Below are 19580 nucleotides of genomic sequence, written 5' to 3'. Positions count from 1 at the left end.
ACCTCCTCTTCTTCCACCAGTTCCAGCAGAGGAGCCGAATCCCTTCCTTCTCTCTCGGGTCCTGCTCCGGCAGAGGCAGGATCGCTCTGCTTGTTGCTCGTAAGTATGGTGTTGGGCGAAGGGAATCCCTCTTCAGAGGGAGCAGGGTGTATTTGGGCACAGCCTGGGCTGAAGGTGCAGGGACCCAAAGCAGGAGCTGGAGGGGGGGGGGGTGAAAAAAGCCTGGAGCCGTTTCTCTTTTTAAGCCCTGTCCCAGCACGAAGCCTCTGCACGAAGCTCCTGTGGTGCCCCAGTGGCCTCTGCTGGAGGCTGGAGCAGGAGCTCTTGGAGGGGATGGCCCAGCCCTGAGCACATCAAGGATGGTGCTGTGAGCTGCTGGGCAGGACCCTGGTTAGTCACCCCTGTCGTCACCCTTGATTTGGAGCAAAGATGATGTGATGGTGTTAGTGGTGTCAGGCTGGAGCTAGGCTGAGGCTGGACACATCCTGGACACATTCCCTGTGCTGCCACAGCAGGCACCGGTGGCGTTCTGCTCCCCGCAGCCCCATGTCTGTGATCCCCCTGGAGCACAGAGGACAAGGAGCCAGCTTGAGCTTAAGTCACTTTTAAGGAGTCAGCTTGAGCAGAGAGCCAGGCTGGGATGATTTTAATAACCCTTTGTGAAGATGGAATCCTTCTTTAAGGTAGGGAGGGGAAAAACCAGGAGCTGTGTAATCAGGCTGGTTCAGTAACTCAGCCCCAGCTCACCTGCAGGCTACAGGACAAAGATGCAGTGCAGGCATCCAGTCCTGGGGGCTGAAAGCCCCCGAGCTCAGGCTAGAAGAGGGAGCTGGAGAAGGTCACCTTGCCCACCATGGTCCCAAAAGCTTACTCCAGAAGAGGACACAGCAAGCCAGGGGCAGGAGGGCAGGGTTGAGTCCTGCCAGCTTGCTGCTCGTTGTTTCCCAAACCCCAGAGCTGGGCAGGGGCTGCGGAGCTGCCGGGAAAGCACTCAGCAGTGGTGCCCACCTTGCAGCTGTTTTGTGCTGGGGCTGGAAAAAAAACAGCAGGACTGGGGCCAAATCTGCACGCAAGAACTGGAAGGGTTTAACGCTGGGGCTTGTGAATAAGAAAGCTGGGTGCACCCTAAGCTGGGGGGTCAGGCTCGGGCAGTTGCAGGTCAGGTTAATGAGGTGAAGTCAAGGCCAGGGTTTGTTTCGACACGAATGCTGTCTACTGAAACCCTGCAGAATCTAACGGAAACTAAAACCTTGCAGAACCTAACCTTGGTCTTAGCTGACAGAAGGGGAAGGGATTAGGAGAAGCTGGTTTGGGTTTTGCTGCCCCTTTTTAAAAGAAAAAAAGGGGGCACTTAAAAATGAGCTTCGAAGGAGGAGGAGTTTGCACAAACCTGGTGCCAGTGGAGGAGGGCTGCTGGGTGTCACATGGAGCACAGCAAGGGACAGACCGCTGTCCCTTCTCCTGCTGGGGCAGAGAGGAACACTGCTTGTGGCATGAGAGCTGTTCCCTCACTCTTCTTTTTTTAATGCTTTGTTTCCTGGAAGGCCTAACATCCCCTGCCCCCAGAAGAACAAAAAGTGAACAAGGGACTGCCCCAACACAGGGGAGGGAGGAGCCCAAAAAGCTCCCAGGTAGGCGGTGGAGAATCAGATGGTGGAAGCCAGGTGGGGGGTTCAGGGGGAACCTGAACCAGGGAACAGCGCAGAGCCTGGCCCCGTCTTCGTGCAGCTCCCTGCAGGTCTGAGGGGGAGCCCCCCCCCAGAGCTGCTCCCCCCCCCCCCAGCACCCTGAGTAAACTTCGCAGTAGTCCGGTTAAGTGGCAACTTTTAACCAGGCTTCCAAGCAACCCTTTCAATATGAAAAGGCGAAGAACACAGCCGCAGGCGCTTCAAATCGACACAGACCGCGCCAGGAACGCTGCACGGGCTGAGATTCGCTCAGTGCCTCCTCGCGCAACGTCCTGGCCCCCTTCCGAAGCACGAAGAGGCTGGGAACATGCCCACAAAACACATGCGAAGCCTTCAAAGGGCAAGAGTTCTTTTTTTTTTTTATAGAGGGAGAGCTCAGCGGGGCGGCACCCAGAGCAAAAGGCAGCTGTCGTTCCGCAGGGAACGGCCTCCGTTAGGTACAGCTCATGAAAATGCTAACGGGGATGCGCCCCCCACGGCAGCGTGAGGTCTGACATTCGTGAAGCTCCCCAGCCCACCCCCCCCACCCCCCCCGTTAGATTGCAAGCGTGTGCTGATGGCAGCTGGATGGCATGAATGAGTCCCAGAGTATTTTTTTCTGATTAACGGCAGGAAGTTCGAGCTCCATAAATAAAAAGCGGAAGTTCCGACAACTGAAAGTAAAAATCTCCGGAAAGGCATCGATGTATTTGCTGAGTAAGGCGCTGAGCAGGTTCCGCCGCGGTCTTAGCGAGACCACCCGCAGTATCCATAAATAGGGGAGGGGAAGGGGCCTTTTGGACGTGGTGTGCCTGGGGCAGAAGCCCGAGACGGCCTCATTTTAGTCGCTCGACAAGTCCCTGCGTCAGTCCGAGGTGCAAAAGCTGAGCTCTGGAGAGCGTGGCTAGGCGAGGGAAGTAGCCGAGGAGCTTCTCCCACGACAGTTCCAGCAGGCTGGGCACCACCAGCCACATTTTGAAGAGCGAGCCAGTCCGTTTGTTTTCGTGGATGTTGACCACCCCGCCGTGAACGTACATGCAGCCAGCCTGGAGAGGAGAGAGGGGAGTTACACAGGGTGCAGGCAGAAAGGGCAAACCTGAAGGTGCTGGCCTGCGCTGAAGCACGATGCTGCCAGGAAAACCAGGATTCGGCTTTCTGTGCGCCTGACAGAGGCGTCACCACCTGAGCCGCTCTCCCTGGGCTCCTTTCATAGCTAGGGGGAGGAATCCCGCTGCTGAGGGCATGCTTCTATCACCCTAAAGCACATACCCACCAGCTTAGAGTGCTTTGCTAGGTGAATTCTACCCCAAGGAATCAATTTTAGGAGTGGGGCAAAGTGATAAGTTATTATAGAACCGTACTTACATTTAAGAAAATATATTTAGTTAAAAAGTCAAAAGAAACGCACAAAGATGTTGTGTTCCCTTTGCTGGCTCAGCAGCACAACACGAGCCTGCTTGAGGAATCATACAAATGTAGAGACGGGAAAAGCTTGGCTGCTGGCCTGCTCTGAGTGGCATTTTCTCAGCGTACAGGAAAAGAAAGGGCAGTCCTGCTCTCATCGCCTACCTCCTTCTTGGTAAATGTGTCCATCCAGCCTAGGATTTCCCAGAAAAAGTTGCATTTATAACAACCGCCAACCTAGATGACGAAAGGACCCTGAGCATCTCCTCCTCTCTCGTTTCCCTGACGTACAGGAGGCTGAAGGCACAGACAAACGCACTTTGTGCTGCCTGTCGGTCACGCCTCGCTCTGCTTCAAGGTACTGCAAAAGGCACCTTCCCGGCTTTTCCACAGAAGGCCGCTCACCTGCTCATCTTCCAACCCTAGCTGTGCTCTGTGGGCCAAATTCACGGCAAGAACATTTACTCGGGGAAGTATTTGTGGGTGTTTTATTTCCTTTTGCAAACAGGAATTGATGTTCTCACACCGAATTACTTCCTGGAGCTAGAGCTAATGCGGTTTAAAAGCTAAAGGTCCACATCGCTGCTTTCAGACAGCAGAAACTGTGTGCTACAGCTCTTCAAACAGCAGAAGTAGTCGGCGTGGTAACCTCAGAGCGGCTCTCAGCCTCCCTCGAGATGCTGCACCCAGGCGGTAACATCTCAGCTCTATCTGCAGCCCACACAAACGCTCGGACAAACACCTTGACCTTGAGCGACGCAGGAAAGAAGTGAGTCACTTACTGGGGTGACAGCAGCACAGTGGAAATACACGGGTTCAGGCATGGCGGCTGGCAGCTTGACCCACTGGAAAGTCTGCAGGTTCAGCTTCCAGACGTCTCCCAGAATCACTTCTCCGTTATAGCCTCCGCAGACGAACACATCTGCAGGAGAGAGGAAACCCGCAGTGCTTACATCCCTCGGGAATTACAAAACGTGCTGCAGATGAAGCGAGCACCTTTCTGAACGGTTTTAGGATCGCCGCTTAGGTTGTCTCAGCACAAGCTCTCGACACCTCCCAGGTCAGTCCCACCCTACTGAGGCCACTTCCCAGCCCGTGATCCCAGCCCCGCTCCGGCAGATGAAGGGACGAGTGCCCCTGAGAAGCACGGATGCAGGACGATTCCTGCTTTAAGGCGCTGCAGCAAGCCCTAACCAGCCTGAATGCAGAGGTTCGAGCTGATTCCTGTGTTTGTAAGCCCACAGGGACCAGTCACAGCCCTGGCCCCAGGCTGCTGTGTGCCCTAGTGCCAGGTCCTCAGCTCCTGGCTTTGCACAAGTTCTCGACTTGCACGATGCTGAAGGCGGCCGGAAGCATCTCCCACCTCCTGCCTTACTTTACTGCCACAATTAGCGCTCCTAAGAAATATAATCAGCTGCATCGCGCTTCTGCACGGCTCAGCGCATTTAAACATCCAGCATTCAGCAGCGGAACTGAAAACGGTTTTAAGAAGAAGGATCAACGCTCTAACTGCTCCTTCAGTCCATTATGAGCTATGTGTTATTTATCAGGGTTGGGAAAACGCATTCTTTGAGGACAATGAGGCTATGGGAGAGGTCCAAACCCCGCTTAAGAGGTCCAAGCGCCGCCAGTCACAACGGGACAATCGAACGCAGGCTGCACGTGCACGGCCCTCTTTAAGCTGTGCTTCAAGGAGCTGTGTGCAAGTTATTTACAGCGGGAACGTTTGGAGGACTGAAGGGAGGAGCAAAAGGCTCTGCTAAGCTCTGTGCAGCTCCTGGCGTGTAACACAGCCACCCTTTTACCAGAGACTGGAAAGACTGAAGTGCTAGCTCTGCTACTGCCTCGTAATCCACGCTATGTGAGCATCTTGGACGTACAGCATCATGGAAAGGACACACGCTATCATAGAAATCCCTGAACAATCTCGTCTCTAAAGAACTCTGCTCCCAGGACCTGGCCCCACTTTGGTTTTCAAAGCAAACTGTGAAGCCAGCCGGTGAGTCGCCAGGCTCTAACAGAAGCATCGCTCAAACCCCCCCGTAAGCTCACCACCAAGAAGCTGCAAACTATCACGGACACCCGTGGCTAAAATGTTATGCTATCGTGCTAAAATGCATGATATTTTACATTAAGGTAGCCACGTGTCCCAAGGAAATTTGTATGTTGTGTTAACTGCATAAAACACTGCCGAATTCCAGGCAGGGACAGCACCGTGCGTTTCAGAAACACGTTTGCCTGCAAGAGCAATCTCCCTCGTATGAAGAGTGGTGTCAATCAGGTGGTTTAAGGCTGTTAACGGGAAAAATCCTCTTCCAGAAAAGACACGCGTGCCCTGCAGTTCCCTCGAACGTGGCTTGTCACCGCTAGGCTGTATCGAGATACACCAATTTTCAACAGGCAGGCTTTACCGTTTTTTATCTGAACGCAGCTATGGCATCTTCGGGCTGCTGGGAAGCCTGAGGGGGAAACAAAAAAAGAAAGAGGCATCAACTCTAGCTGCTTTTACAGTGCTCGCACAAGTGGTGATTTTACCTCAACGTATAATCAAGGACGAGAATTCCTTTTTTCATTGATAAGGGCTTCTGCTTTCCCGCAATCACAGGTCTAACATCTCTAATTTAGCAACTGGCTCTTTCAGGAGGTTTGGCCTCTATCTGCTCTCCAGGAAAGAAAGATCTCACTCCCCACAGCCTCCTGCTCTCCCCTCTGGCTTTTCAGGAAGACTCCCAGCGCTAACCAGGCCAGCAGCCGGTCCCTCAGAGGGAGCAGAGATGGGCAGCCCCTGTCACCTAACCTCTCCAGGGAGGGAGAGAAGCCAAATAAACTCCACCTGGGTTAGTTCTCACTGCTAAAGCTACAAAGGAGCAGGGTCCTGAAGCCAGTTAAAGTCATGACTACAACAAGGCTTCAAGGCAGGCTTTCAGACTGCCACCTGACTGCATTTTCGTGCATCCTGGCCGCTCTCTGGTTTAAAGACGACGACTGGCGACGTTTCCAGACTCACCAACTTTTTCATGCGGTTTCGTGGCAATTTCCTCCCAGGTGTTGGTCTCAAGGTTGTAGGCGTGGATCTGAAGGAACAAAGAGGGGCCGTTAGTTGCTCCTGGCTCTGCCAGCACTACAATGACGCAGCTGCAGGGTGACAAAACTAGACTCCGACCCGGGGAGCCACTATAAATAACACCTCTGGTTCACCAAGTGTAAAAATGAAAATAGCTAATGCAGCCAGTGACTAAGCAGGTATAAAATCACCTTCAAAACGTACCGGCTTACTAAGGCTTTCCTCCGCAACTGTGCTATTTGAGCCCCAAAGCTGGACAAAAAGAATATTGCTTTAAGGAAAACAAAAAAGGACCAATAAAGCCCACACCCTCCAGTTCTCAGAGGTATTTAGAAATACTTAGCTCATACTGCACCTAAGAAGACAAAAATGCAGAGAATGAAGCGGAAAAGTCACGTTAACTTCTACAGTTTCAACTTTTTGGGAAGTGGAGCGCTATTTAAAGCTTCCTCATTTATCATCTCACTATTCCAAGATGAATTCACTCTTCCCTGCCCAAATTTTAACGGGGAAAAATGTTTACGAGAAAGGAAATTAAAACTTAGGATTAAGGGAGAAGAGAAGAAGAGTCACCATATCGATATTCAAATTACACATCAAGGAACTTCGTTGGCACTTTCCTGTTTTGGCGCAACTACAGAGTTGTGAGAGAGGTCCCAAGAGTTTTTAAACAAGAATCTTTGATAACAGGTCTGTGAGAACAAAGCTATTTTGCACATCTGTGTTGTCATCAGGTAACACAGATGAGTCATTTCTAAGTCCACGGGACGTGTTTGCGGTAACACCAGGTTTTACAGAAGCAGGAGAGAAATCTGGTCCCAGGAATTATTTTTATTTTTTAAACCCAGCTCCCCAGACAGACGAAGTGACTGCGCTGGTTATGCCTCGCCGCAGAAAACCTCCTGTCCAGGCAAGGCCTGCAGGTTTCTGATCACCTTACCTTATCTAAGGAATAAGCTGTCCAGGAAGTTCCGCCTCCCAGGATATAAATCCGTTGACCGTCGTGTGCGATTTCATGTCTGTACCTGCAGGTGCAGAGACGGACATTTGGCAGCATGAGGAATTAGCGCAAGTGAGCAAGAACAAAGCTTTCTGCGAGCACCACCGCTCTCGAGTGGTTTGAGCAGGCACCCCAAGCCTGCCCACGCCGTGCCAGTCCCTCAGGCTGGCAGTTCGCAGGGGCTGCGGAAGCTTTCACGAGCAACCCAAGCAGCACTTCAGCAGCTGGAAAGGTGTTTTCTGAGAGCAGAGCAGCACGGACTTTAAATGCAACAATTTCTGGAGCACAGGAGCCCTCAATACTCCTTTCCCTTCTCACCCTGAGGTCGCTAACAGATCTCCTTCCTCCGCACCTCGCTACAGAACGAGACAAGGGACAGGGATCAGGCGGAGTCTCGTCCCCTCCGCAGCGCTCGCCAGCTGCCCCAAGTCCCCTCCTCTGGTCTGGCAGCACAGAGCGGTGCCTGGCAGGAGCTGCACACCCCATCCCTAAATCCTCCTGCATACCAGACCCAGCGGGTTCACAAAGACGCTGCTCTAAAAGCGCTCGGCAGCCTGTCCATGCTCTCTGAGCTTCTCAGTCCCGGTAAAAGCGATGACTCCCCAGTGTGAAAGCTCTCCAGACCGACAGCTTCTCACCTCTCCTCTGGCATGTCACAGGACATGTTGTTCGGTTTCAGCTGGATCCACTCCCTAGTGTTGAGGTCTAGCTTATGCAGGTCGGTACTGTAGATGTAACCGGTCGTCCCACCAAACACGTACAAGGAACCATTGATGATGGCCATGGCCTGCAAGGTAACAGGGAAAACAGTTAGGAAGGACATGTGGCAGCAGCGCCTGAAAAAGGATTCCCACCCTCCCGAAGCAAGGCACTGCTGGCAAAGCTCTACCCACAAATTCCGGAGCTCTGTGTTCAGAAAATATACAACGGGCAAACGAAGAAAATACGCAAAATATAGTGGGGTTTCTGCAGCTCCACGGTCACAGAATGAGTACCTAAAAGGAACAGGAAGAAAAAAAAAAAACTCCCGAGGGAAAAGGAAGTAATGGCTAGAGGAGAAAGCTGGGGCACGAGGCGGGGAAGAAAGCCCACGAGCTTGAATTCTGTAAGAAAAATTCTTGTTTCGGTTTCATCAGGGAGAGCAGTGTCATGGCAACACTAACGTTCCTGGAAAGAGTTTCTAAAACCCGGCAGAGAGGTTTCTTAGCATAAGCCTCGGTGATGCTCCCTTACTGCCAACAGCCAGTGCACTGAGCCCTGAGCAGGGCCAGTCCTGATCCTCGCGATCAGGAGCCAGCATTTGGACTGGCTCGCAACGCGCCGGCAGCTGTAGCAAAAGGCTCCCTCTGAACCCTCCGTAACTGCAAGAGTGGAGAGCTCCAAAAGCCGAGGGGAGAAGGAAGGGAAAGAGTGTTCAAAGCTTCAGGGGGAACACGGGAGATACAGGGCAAGGCTTCCCAGAAAAGCAGAACAAATGGCACGAAGCACTGTGCAAGCAGCAGCAGGTGCCAAGAAGCGTAATAAAGGAACAGAAAGGAAAAAAGCCGCGGAGGAGGCAAGGCTGAGCAGCGAGCCAGATGAGCTGAGAGGAGCTGCTACGTTTCAGACGTCAGATGATTCGAATCTGTGCAGCAGGGGCTCAAAGCAAAGAAAAAACCCTGGGTCTCCTTCACGCTGACCTTACGCATACTGGTACGGAGAATCTTATAGAGCAGTATCAGACAGCCAGCAGGATTAAGCATAACAAAGCCCTGAACGCAGTGGTTAAGCCTCACCAAACGGAGACAGCCTGCACAATTCAGAAGCACTCGGGAGCGTCGGCTCGAAGGCGGTGCAGGCAGCCCTTCCCCGACGCGATTCGAGGTGGGAGAAGAGGCGCAGCTGCTGCCCAAGGCCGGCTAGGGCTGCGCTGGGACAGGGGAAGACAGCCCTCCCCGACCCCAAGCGTCTGGCATGCGGCTAAATGAGAAATTAGGTGGGTTGTAAACGTCTGCACGGATTCACGGCAGTGTTACTGGAAAGCACAGCAAAAGCTGGCAGACCTCCCACGAGAGTGAATGTAGTTTTTTGCGCTGTATTGGACATCAAGCTCATTCAGGACGCCATGGTCAGTTTTAAAAGGTGTTATTTTAACACAAATAAGACCTCCTAAACATCGTTTTCATTTATATTTGGGATTTTAAAGGCTCTGAGGAGGCTACAGAGCAACTCCAGAAAGTACCAGCTACTGCTTTTATCAGACGTACCTTTTCACTCAAATCCATCTGGCATCTAGTTAAATTTGGGGTTTTTTAACTGCAAGATTCTTTGAGATTTCAAAGGAAAATAAGTTTTCAAGCTCTGGCCCCCGCTGCAGGACACCACATAGCGTACGCAGGCGCACGCACCGCGCCCGACAAGTGCTGCGCCTCCTACCTGGCCGTAGATCCGATTGGGTTTCTTCCCTCGGCAGCTGAGCAGGGCCCATCTCTTGTATTTGACGTTGCAGACGTGGACGTCGTTGCCGTTGCTCTCCCCGAAGGGGATCCCGGTGCCCCCGAACACGAGCAGGTTGTTGCCGTGCAATACGACTAGGAAAGACAGAGCAGAGAGACTTGTTGCTGTGAGAGGCAGCGAGGCAGAGCGACTCTGCTCCGTTCAGACATCCTACAACTCACGCCACGCGTTTACGGCCTTGAAACGCTCTAAAAGAGAGAGAATGCAAGCTAAAACCATGGAAACCAAGGGCTCGCTTTTAAAAACGACTAGCGAACAAAGAGATCTATTTTGGGTGCTCTGAGATGGCTGCATCAAGCACCTGTCCACCGAAAACACAGAGGCCTCGCAGCTGTTAAGCTCAATTCCCAAAGACATCTGAAGTTTTTTCTTCCTCCTGGCCTCAGCCCTAGAGAAGAGGAAGAAAAACCAAAAAAACCCAACCCAAACTCACTGCCTACGCGTACGAGAGATGGAAACGGGCCCCAGATTTCCCGGTCTTGCCTGGTTTTGCATGCCACCAATTACAGCGGCCTCAGGAGTCGATGCCCGGGCGCTGCGTTTCCATACGTACGTGACATGGAGGCCAGCTCCCTGGGCATGTAGCCTTCCGTGCCCATCTGATGCCAGGTGTCCGTGGCAAAGTTGTACCGCCAGAGCTCCCTGAAGAGCGGGTAGTCTTCGTTCTCCGGCCCACCGGACTCGTCGTAATCGGGATTGTAGCCTCCAAAGACGTACAGGTTGGCGTTGTCCGCCACGCACCGGTGGCCGCTCCTCGCCGGGGGAGATCTGTGACCTGCAGCGCAAAGAGAAGGCAGGGGAGCCTCAGGGGGACGTCTGCGGCCACGCTGGTGGCTGAGGGGCAGGAGCACGGTGGTCCTCATCGCGGGGTTTGACAGCAAGGAGTCCCATCTGCAGCCGGGAGGTGACGGTTTTCGTGTCGGACCCGCCTCTCTGAGCGGGAGCAGGGAGAGCCGCCGCGCGTCACCGCCTCGGTCACGTCCGCTGCAGCCCCCAGAGCACAGGCCCGCAGCTCAGGGCACGGGAAGCCTTTCAGACGTCAATCCTACCGCAAAAGCTAGCTTCAAGGTTTTTTTTAGCTGTTATTTGTTAACCGATTCCCCTTTCTGGCATTCTGGGTGACTGATTGACTTAGGAAATAGCTCCAAAATGCCGACGGGGAGCTCAAGCTCAGGTCTCAACCAGAAGAGGCAAACAAGACCGGTACACGCATGGCGGTCGGTCCGGGATAAACTCAACAGCAATGATCTTGTTGGGTATCCGAAGTCTTCACCGACAAGCGATCAAACTTCCACGCTTGTTCCGATTCAGCGCTCGTAAGAGGCCAGCGCAGAGCCAGGGGTTTTCCTCCAGTGCGACATGGGGCCACGTAACGGAGGAGAAAGAGGAAAGGAGAAAACGGTCGGGTCCCCGAACAAAGGATCTGGTTATGAGGCGGGTGTAGACCAGGAAAGTTCCAAAACTCATTTTTTTAATGCAATATAACGCGGCTTTGGTGAGACTGCCTCTCAGCTTCACCTCGAGAAGGACGATACATAATGTTCCCCTAAAATTTCAGCGGGTGACCACCACCCTTCAATCACCCCTCACGGCAGACTTTGGTTCAGCTGACAATAAAGACCAAAAGGAAAAAATAAAAATCAAAAGCAGATCCCCACAGCTGCCCTCAGAGCCAGCAACCCGTGATCTGCACCACCCACCTGCCCTCACAGCTCTTTTAGGGACTTTTAAGATGGAACAGGACCCGGAGAAAGGTCTCGGTAGGACCCATCGTGTTTCTTCTTAGAGCCCGTTACGATTATCAGCAGTGAATCGGACGCACGGAGCGACAACAAACGAAGCAGCAAGCATCTTTCCCGCAGGAAAGGTGAAATAAATGATTTGTCCAGACCAAGCTGCGGATTTTAGCTCAGCACAAGCGGCTGTGCTTGCACCTTCCTGGCGTGCTGCTGCCGCTTTTCGTTCCAGCTCGCGTGCGGCATTAAAGCTGCTCGGAGTTCACACAGACGCCTCGCGGCAAAGTTTCCATGGCCCTGGCTTGCTTCCAGGGCCCCGGCATGCCCCAAACGAAAGAGAGGGGAGGAAAGGGAAGGAAAAAAAAAAAATCGCTCGTCTTCTGCCTCTCTGCTGAGGCAGCTTCGTGCTCCCAGCTAGCCGCGCACCCGCACCGAGGGGTGGTTACGAAAAGCTCCGAGGGCTGCAGCCAGCAAGCTCCTGGCCCCGGCGCCGGACTGAGCTGCTAACGCGCGCCGCGTGCTTCAGAGGGGATTCACGGAGGGCAACGAGCATCCGTCCCTCCTGGCTTCGTGTTTTAAAGCCTGGAACTACCCGAAGAAGGGACTCGCTTCCCCTAAGCGAGCCCAGGGGCGATAATAAAGGTACTCGGGGTGAAGGCAATGGTTCAGCCTCCCGCAGGCAGCCACCTCCAGAGGGCGATTCCTCTCACCCTGCATGGCTGCAGCCAAAAGCAGGCCCGGGAGGTGCCCGTGTCTCTCCCAGTCCATAAAGGAAATCCTACAGAAGGGCTCACGTGTCTGCGCTCGGCCAAAGGAAGCTCGCCCGGCTCCAGCCGTCTTCTGCCTCGTCCCCGGCGGTCCCAAGGAGCCTGGAAGGGCTGAAAGGGGAGCGGCACCGAGCACACAGCTGGCAGGGGAGGTTTAGTCCAGCCACACCGTGTTTAAGTGGTAATAGGGAATTAAGAGTTGAAATACGACTTTTACGTTCACTGCGGATCCTATTTCCCTGTTAAAACCCCTGCAGGGAGAACCTTGCAGAGGGAAGAGGGGAATAAGGCCGAGCTTCGCACACGGCGAGCGGATTAAAGGGCCCAATTCAAAGAAAATACGTTAATAAACAAAACCGAGGAGGCATTCGTTCAAAATGAAAAGGGAAGGCGCCTGGCCTTGTCAAGAAATTACAGTTTGACACGAAGGGCTCAGTGCTCTGGTGCAGGCAGGTCCCCGGCACAGCAGGAGGGGTGCACCAAGCACGTACGCATCTTCCCATTTATACAGAAATCTGTTTTCTACCTCTAGAAAATTAACCTTTTTCTCTAGTTCTGCCTGTTAAAGAAAGGAACCGTCCGAGCTGGACGTACTTAGGAGCTCATTCAGATCGGTTTCCTCAGCAGACAAGCTCTACGCCCTGGACCTCCAGCGAGGAGACGGGTTTCCATTTAATTACGCCCTATTCGATGATTCGCGGCTCCTGCCAAAATCCTTAACGCACGTTTTGGACGTGTTTGCTCCGAGCGTCAGCAGCTGCGACGAGCCTACCCAACGCACAGCAGCTTCTGGTGGTGCAGGAAAACACCCACAGGTTTGCTGCCTTCCTCCTGCAGCCTGCACAACCCCCGGCCAAGGGCCTCGCCAGCAACTCTCCAGTTAGATTATTAATTATTAAGTAATTCAGTTAGAGAAAACGGCTTTACGGAGAGTTACACTGGGAAACGGGTTGTGTGGCCGGCTGAAGGCTGTGAAGCCCAGCGTGGCTGCTTTGGAGCAGCAGCGAGCCGGCAGGACGGGAAGGTGCAGTCCTCGGAGACTCCTTCCCCTTGGTGCTCAGGGCAGGAACGGGAATAAGCAGCCACCCAGCCAGAATTAAGCTGAAATACTGCGGCAGGGACACAACGAGGACACTCCTAATTTAGGACGGAGCCGCTCGATAGAAGCTCGCTCGCCGGCTACCTTTACGCGCCGACCTGCTGACGCCCTGCTCAAGCCGCCCTCTGCAGGGGATTCATTAGGTGACTTCAGAGGGAGCTGCTCGCACGGCCCAGGTGAACTTCGTTAGAGCTGCCTCCTAATTAAACACCTCTCCGGCACGGGGTATTATCAGAACAAAGGGGGGCAAGGAAAAAGGCGGTGTGAGCACCTGCTGCCGGGCTTCCTGACGCGGCACGGCCCCTGACACAGGAGATGTTTGATCCCTACCTCTCGGAGAGCTCCGAAGGCAGAACAGATCTGGGGAGAAGAGGAGGAGAGGAGAGAGGTGTAAGAACGCTTACAGGAACCCTTCAAGTCAAAGGAGGAAGGTTTAATGGTCCTGAATGGCATCCAACGAGGCTCCTGGTCAACACGTCCCTCTTACGGGGAGGAGGACGCTAGAGTTTTAAAGCTGAATTGCATCCTAATGTAAATATCGTTCCTATTCTCCCCAACGCAAGCTTCGAAGTTTATTAAATTCCAACTGGGAGGCCTGCGAGCTACGGAGATCTACGAAAAGCCTGGAAAAACCACTCACGTTCAAGAAGTCAGATTCCTTGAAGCTGTGCAGCAGATTAAATGCTACCGGCTCGCCTAGAACCACGCCGCGTGTCAACAGCTCCGGCCGAGCCGGCCGGATTGCTCCGCTGCGTTTCAACAGCTCCATAAAGTTACCTGGGAGGAGAATTAAACGGCGGAGCACGCGCTGAGTCAGTGCGGCCACCGCATCACGGGGCGGCAAAAAAGGTGAGAGGCTCTTCCAACGGAGCAGCGCCGAGACAAGGCGCAGAGGACAAAGGCGCCCGCTTTCCAGCCGATTATCCGCCCTCCGATCGCCGCAGGAAAAAGAACGCCGGCGGCACCTCGCCGGCTTGGTTAACAGCGGGGGGAATACCCGCGAGCGGGTCGGTAAGCCAGCCAGACGGCTTTTATTAGTTTAAAGAAGGTGGAATGAGGCAGATTCAGTGATCAGAAATATAAATAAACAACGGAAGACTTGAATACTGGGTTGCCCTGAGAGCCTACACGAAACCAGCCTTGTCCTTACTGTGAGCACGCTGCCAGAAAAGCAGAAATAAATGCGTTCATCAGCGGTAATAAGCTCTCGGCAGAGCGAGGTCTGCCTCCGCCATCAGCTTTCTGCAGAGTTCAGTTTTACTTTTTACGGGAGTTTTCTTTAGTCGCCGCAGCGCCTCGTTACCACTTCGCAGCAGAGCGATGCCACGCTCTTTTCCTTCGCAACCTGCAGGAGGAAAAAACGACTCCTAGGTCCTTCGGGAGCAAAGCCACGCAAGGTGAACCTGCCTGCCTCGGGCTTAAGAAGCGAGACTCTGGAAGCGGACGCAGGCCATGCCCTTCCACCAGCACGGCCACCAGAATCCGTGGCAACAGCTCCTTTCCGCGATCACGAGGCCTCATTTCTAAGCTTTGCCGCGTGCTGGTGCTTGCTGGGGACGCAAAAAAAACATCCTTTCGCAAGCCGGGGTGGCCAGAGTCTGCGCGGCAGGTGCCCAGTTTGGAGACGACGGAATTTAGAGAGAACTGCCTGCTCCGTCCGGAATCTGCAGTCACCAAAATAATTAAATGCAAGCTTTGAAAGGTTTCGCTCGTCATTACGGACGCTCCCCGGCAAGGAGAACACGCGCGGTTATCTGTCACCTCGGCGGGGACGACCGGAGTTGAAGAGCACGGCCAGTCTCGGCGATCAGGGCGTCCACGTGGAGGTGAAATCCACGGCGAATTCAGGAGCAGCGCCTGGCTTCTGACCTCCAGAAGAGAACCTGAGCAACAAAAGCCGCCGGCGTTTCTGAATCTCAAGGAACGAGCAACTGCCTCGCTTCTTCTCCAGCCGAGATGCGCTTGAGAAACGACTCCGGTACTGCAAGCGTGCATTAAAAAAAAAAACAACAGCGTGGTTTTCGAATCAACGCGTCCAGCCTCAAAGCTCTTTAAATACGGCGAGACTCCGAAAACGAGGAAAGGGCTGACAGATCGTTCCTGCCAAATGAGGATTGCTTCCGACACCCCGTTTTACTGAGACGATGGGCGACCAGCCGTAAGCCCGTGACAGCCACCCAGGGGTGCCAGCACCGCCCTTCCTAAGCCTTCTCCTCAGAGCAGAGGCGTTCCCCCAAGTCCTCCAGCTTATTCTGCTTCCAAAACTAGAGCCGCGTACACCGAAGCGGGTCAGCGCTGCGGGCTGATCCTTCCACGCAGGTAGTGCTGAAAGCAAGGACCGCGTCCTGCCAGGCTGCAACGGGAACGCTCGGCCAAAATTGAGAGAATAACAAATAAATAGAAACTCCTGAGCTGCAATCAAAGCACCGCCGGTTTTAATGCCCTCGAGTTTCCCTCCTGCTTAAAGGACGGCCCCCGGAGACATTCCTCGTAGGGCCGGAGGGACCGTTCGTCACCCCCGTATTTACTGGTGACACCGTTTGCGCGTACAGCCGCGAGTCCTCTTCGTTTCACGCGGCTCCAGCTTCACTCTGGAGGCTGCGCCCAAGCAGTCGAGCCCTTCCCTCCCTCTCCTGCAGCCCACCTGGCACGAAGCTCACGAACACAGATCAGTAACTCGTTCCTGGGGCAGGAGAGGCAGCTACCAGGCCTCGAGCGGCCCCGGGGAGGGCAGCCCCGGCGCCTCCCCGCATCAGCCCTCTTTTTGCTCAGCCCGTTTTCAGCGGCGTGTCCTCCGGGAGGCGATTCGCAGAGCGGAAGGCGCGGGAAGGTAACGGAACTCGAGGCGAGGTCTCGCGGAAGGCGAGGGCGGTTTTAATTTCTAAAAAAAGGTCTTGAAGTAAGCTGGGTCTGGCCGCTCAGAGCCGCAAGGAGCGCAAACAGCCAAATTATCCAGCCAGGAGCACCTGGGGGACGAAAGGACGAGGGCTGCCAAGTCCTCGCTGTGCCTCCCGCGTCTTTCTGGCTGTAGAGTGCCCGAGCAGCCGTGGACGGGTCTTTTACGCCTCGGGGGAACCCCTGGGAACCCCTGGCTCCTCCGACGAGATCCTTCGAGCCTCAGCATTTTGCCTGAACGCTGCGGAAGGAGGCACCGCCCCCACACCTCCTCGATTCGCGTTTCCCGCGGCTTTCGGTCATCCTCCTGCTGGGAGAAGGGGAAAAAGACGGGCGCCGGGCTGTCACCTCCCCGTCCCCGTCCCGTTAGTGGCGCGCCGGCTCTTCTACTCGTTGGACGTCGCTGCTGGGGCCTTGCCAGAGCCCCGGGCTCGACGAAAAGCGGCACGTCGCTCGGCTCTTCCATCGTCCCCACCAAATTCAGTGCTTTTATCACAGACCTGCGCGTTCCCCTGCTGGCTCGGGGGTATTTTTCAGCATCTCCCCTTCCTCCCGACCCGCTCCTTCATCCCGAGCGCTCCCGTCCACGCGGGAAGGGAGCAGAAGGGCCCGGATCCTCCAGGCGGCGCTCGGAACGGGGTCCTCAGGGGGGGCAGGGGGCCGGCTGAGAAACCAGGAGAAACTTTTTACCCCCGTGAACTTGAACGTTAACGGATCGCGGCAGGTTTTTACGCACCGGGCGCGCCTCGGGCAGCTTCCCTTTTTTTTTTTTTTGCTTTTTGTAAAGAGGAAAAGCAGGAAAGGGGCTCCGGAAAATTCAGGTGTCGCGCACACAGCACTCTTCAAACAAATGGCTTTGGGCTTGCTCCCCCCCTCAAGACACAAACGGGTACAGGATACTCGTTTTTTTTTTTTCCTGGTATAATTTTAAAGACATATCAGAAATTCCGAACCTTTCTGCCCCAAAAAAAACCCCTCCAACCCTATTGCAGCTGGGAAAAGAGAAGAGCCCAGCATGGGAGAGGCAGGGAGGTAATTCAGCTCTCCGGCTCGTTTCTGCCCCACTGAACCCTCAAAGCGGTGACGAAGAGAGCCGAATATCGCTGCCGCGGCTCCGTTTTCGGCGTGGACGGGAGGATTTCCTCCGAGGAGCGCAAAACCACACGCAAACTGCTTTTTTTTTTTTCCAGCTGCCAAGCCGCCGGCGAGACTCTTCTGCAGAAACTGCTCCGTGAACGCCTCTTCTGAGAAGCCCTCGTCAGAAACGTCCCGCTCGAGGAAGCGGCCACGGCGACCCAGCTCCGACGGCAGCTGCCGAGAGCCCTCCCCCTCCCCTTTCTCCGCCGCTTCCCCGCGGGATTTTAAATTCTCCGGGGGGTGAAAAAGGCAGAAGCTGTAAGTTAAATCTGTTTTTCGTGGCCGCGTAAGAAAGAACGGAGGGAGAACGCGAGGACAGCGGCACCGACGTAAACGTGGATGCTCTGGTGCCGTTTTGGCGAGAAACGAACCCAGAAACTACTCGAAACGCCACCCGGCTTACCAGGGGTTAGAGGGCTCTGCAGGGAGGGGCGGAGAGAAAACAGAAAACGTCCACGGCCAGGGCACGCTACCAGCTCCCTGCAGCATTTACAGCAGGAATTACTTCTAAAAAAGGGGAAAAAGCAGCAAAAAAAGCCGCAGCACGCTTCGCGGAAAGCTTCCAGGGCCCTAAACGGTGGGAAGATGAAAGCACGGATGCGAAGCTCCTCGAGAGGAGCGAGAGGTAAGGGAACAACCCCGGCTGGGGGAAACGGACGGAGGGGAAGAAACGTCCCCTCTGCGTCTCGGCAGCTGCTGGGGCGCCGAAAATAGGACCTCAGCGGGTGCCAGACGGGGGGGGGGGAAACTCCAGTGAGCTCCAGGAGAGGATTTCCACCAGCCGGCTTTTCAGAAAGGCCGCCGGTGAGCTGCAGGCGGCCTCAAAACGCCGGCGCCGAGCTGAGCTCCAGGTGCAGGCACGCTCCTTAGCCAAAAAAAAAAAAAAAAAAGGTGATTTTAGCCCCGAATGCGAGCGTTAGGACTGCGTCAGGAGGACGCGCTCGAGGCAAGGATCAGAATTCAGGAAGGGGAGGATAACCAGCTCGCATTACCGAAAGAAAATCCCCCATCGCAGAAGGAAGGGAGGGTTTTTTTTGAGCGTCTGCCCCAAAACAGGAGGCGTGGAGCCGCCCGGCAAATCCCCTGGGTGCTCCCGCGAGGCTCGGGGGCGTCCTCACTGCTCCTGAGGCCTCACCGGGGTGCAAACGGCGGCCCAGGAGCTGCTGGTCCGGGGCGGGCTTCGCACCCCTGAAGGGCTCGGTGAGGTGGGGATGGGGCAGAAAGGGCTGGGAACCCCTCCGGGGTGGCAGCACCCCGAAATCTGCGGCCCTGTTGGGCGAGGGGCTGCTACGGGCACGAGGAGGGGAACCCCAAACCACATGGGAAATGCACCACAGGAGCACGGGGCGCCCTAAATCCCTCTCAGGATCACAGGATTGATAAAATGGGGGTGAACACCCCTCCTGTAGGATTGCAGGGTGACCCCGGGGTGCCCCAAATCCTTCTCAGGATCACATCACTGATTAACTGGGGGCGATTTCCCCTCCTGAGGGATTGTGGGGTGACCCTGGGGCACCCCCAACTCCTCTCAGGATCACAGGACTGATAAAATGGGGGTGATCTCCCCTCCTGTGGGACTGCGGGGTGACCCCAGGGTGCCCCAGACCCTCCTCAGGATCACAGGATGGACAGGACGGGGGCGACCATGCCTCCTGTAGGACTGCGGGGTGACCCTGGGGTGCTCCCCAAACACGTGGGGGTTGTTGGGATGGGGGCACCCCTGCCCCCGGGGGGGTTCCCGAGCCCGTTAGGATTGGGAAGGAAGAGACAAGGCGAGAAAAGGGATTGGGGGGGGTCTGAAAGAGGGAGGAAAAGGGACGAGGGGGAGGAATTAGGGGGGAAGAAGGGGACGAGAGGGGGAAAAAGGGGCCGGGGGGCGGCGGAGGAACCCCCCCCCAGGGGATCAGGTCAGGTTAACGCCGCCCCCGGCTCCCAACGGCCCCAGGACCCCGAACCCCCCCCCCGGGACCCCAAAACCCCCCCGGGACCCCCCAGGGACCCCAAAACTCCCCCGGGACCCCAAAACCCCCCCGTTATGAGGGGGCCGGGCCCGTGAGGTGATCCCGGTGGGGGGGGGAGGGGGGGGGGGGCGCGGCCTCCTTCATCCCCTCAGGGCCCGGCCCCCGCTCACCCGCCGGCTGCGGCCTGCCCGGGAGCTGCACGAAGCGGTTGAGGAGCTCCCCCCCCGCCGCTCCCCGCGGCCCCTTCGGATCCCGGCCGCCTCCTTCTCCTCCTCCGCCGCCCGCCGCCGCCGCCATAGCTCCCGTCTTCTACCCGGCCGCCGCCGCCAGGCCGCGGCTTCCCTCCCACCCCCG

At 55.4% G+C, this 19580-nt stretch overlaps 1 protein-coding gene across 1 annotated transcript; it reads right to left on the bottom strand.

Moving 5' to 3' along the window:
* Nucleotides 1–1807: 1807 nt before the first annotated feature.
* KLHDC10 (kelch domain containing 10) lies at nt 1808–19563 on the bottom strand. The gene is made up of 9 exons (XM_080589835.1): nt 19397–19563; nt 10185–10406; nt 9551–9705; nt 7774–7922; nt 7076–7160; nt 6079–6145; nt 5483–5530; nt 3854–3993; nt 1808–2713 (listed from the first exon to the last, which is right to left on the bottom strand). Exons 1-9 carry the CDS (start codon nt 19521–19523, stop codon nt 2504–2506), a joined length of 1203 nt encoding a protein of 400 aa, XP_080445961.1. The 5' UTR covers nt 19524–19563; the 3' UTR covers nt 1808–2503.
* Between the last annotated feature and the right edge of the window lie 17 nt (nt 19564–19580).

The sequence above is a fragment of the Anser brachyrhynchus genome (genome assembly GCF_964034855.1).
Source record: "Anser brachyrhynchus genome assembly, chromosome: 1".
Classification (NCBI taxonomy): domain Eukaryota; kingdom Metazoa; phylum Chordata; class Aves; order Anseriformes; family Anatidae; genus Anser; species Anser brachyrhynchus.
This window is presented reverse-complemented; position numbering and strand designations above follow the sequence as displayed.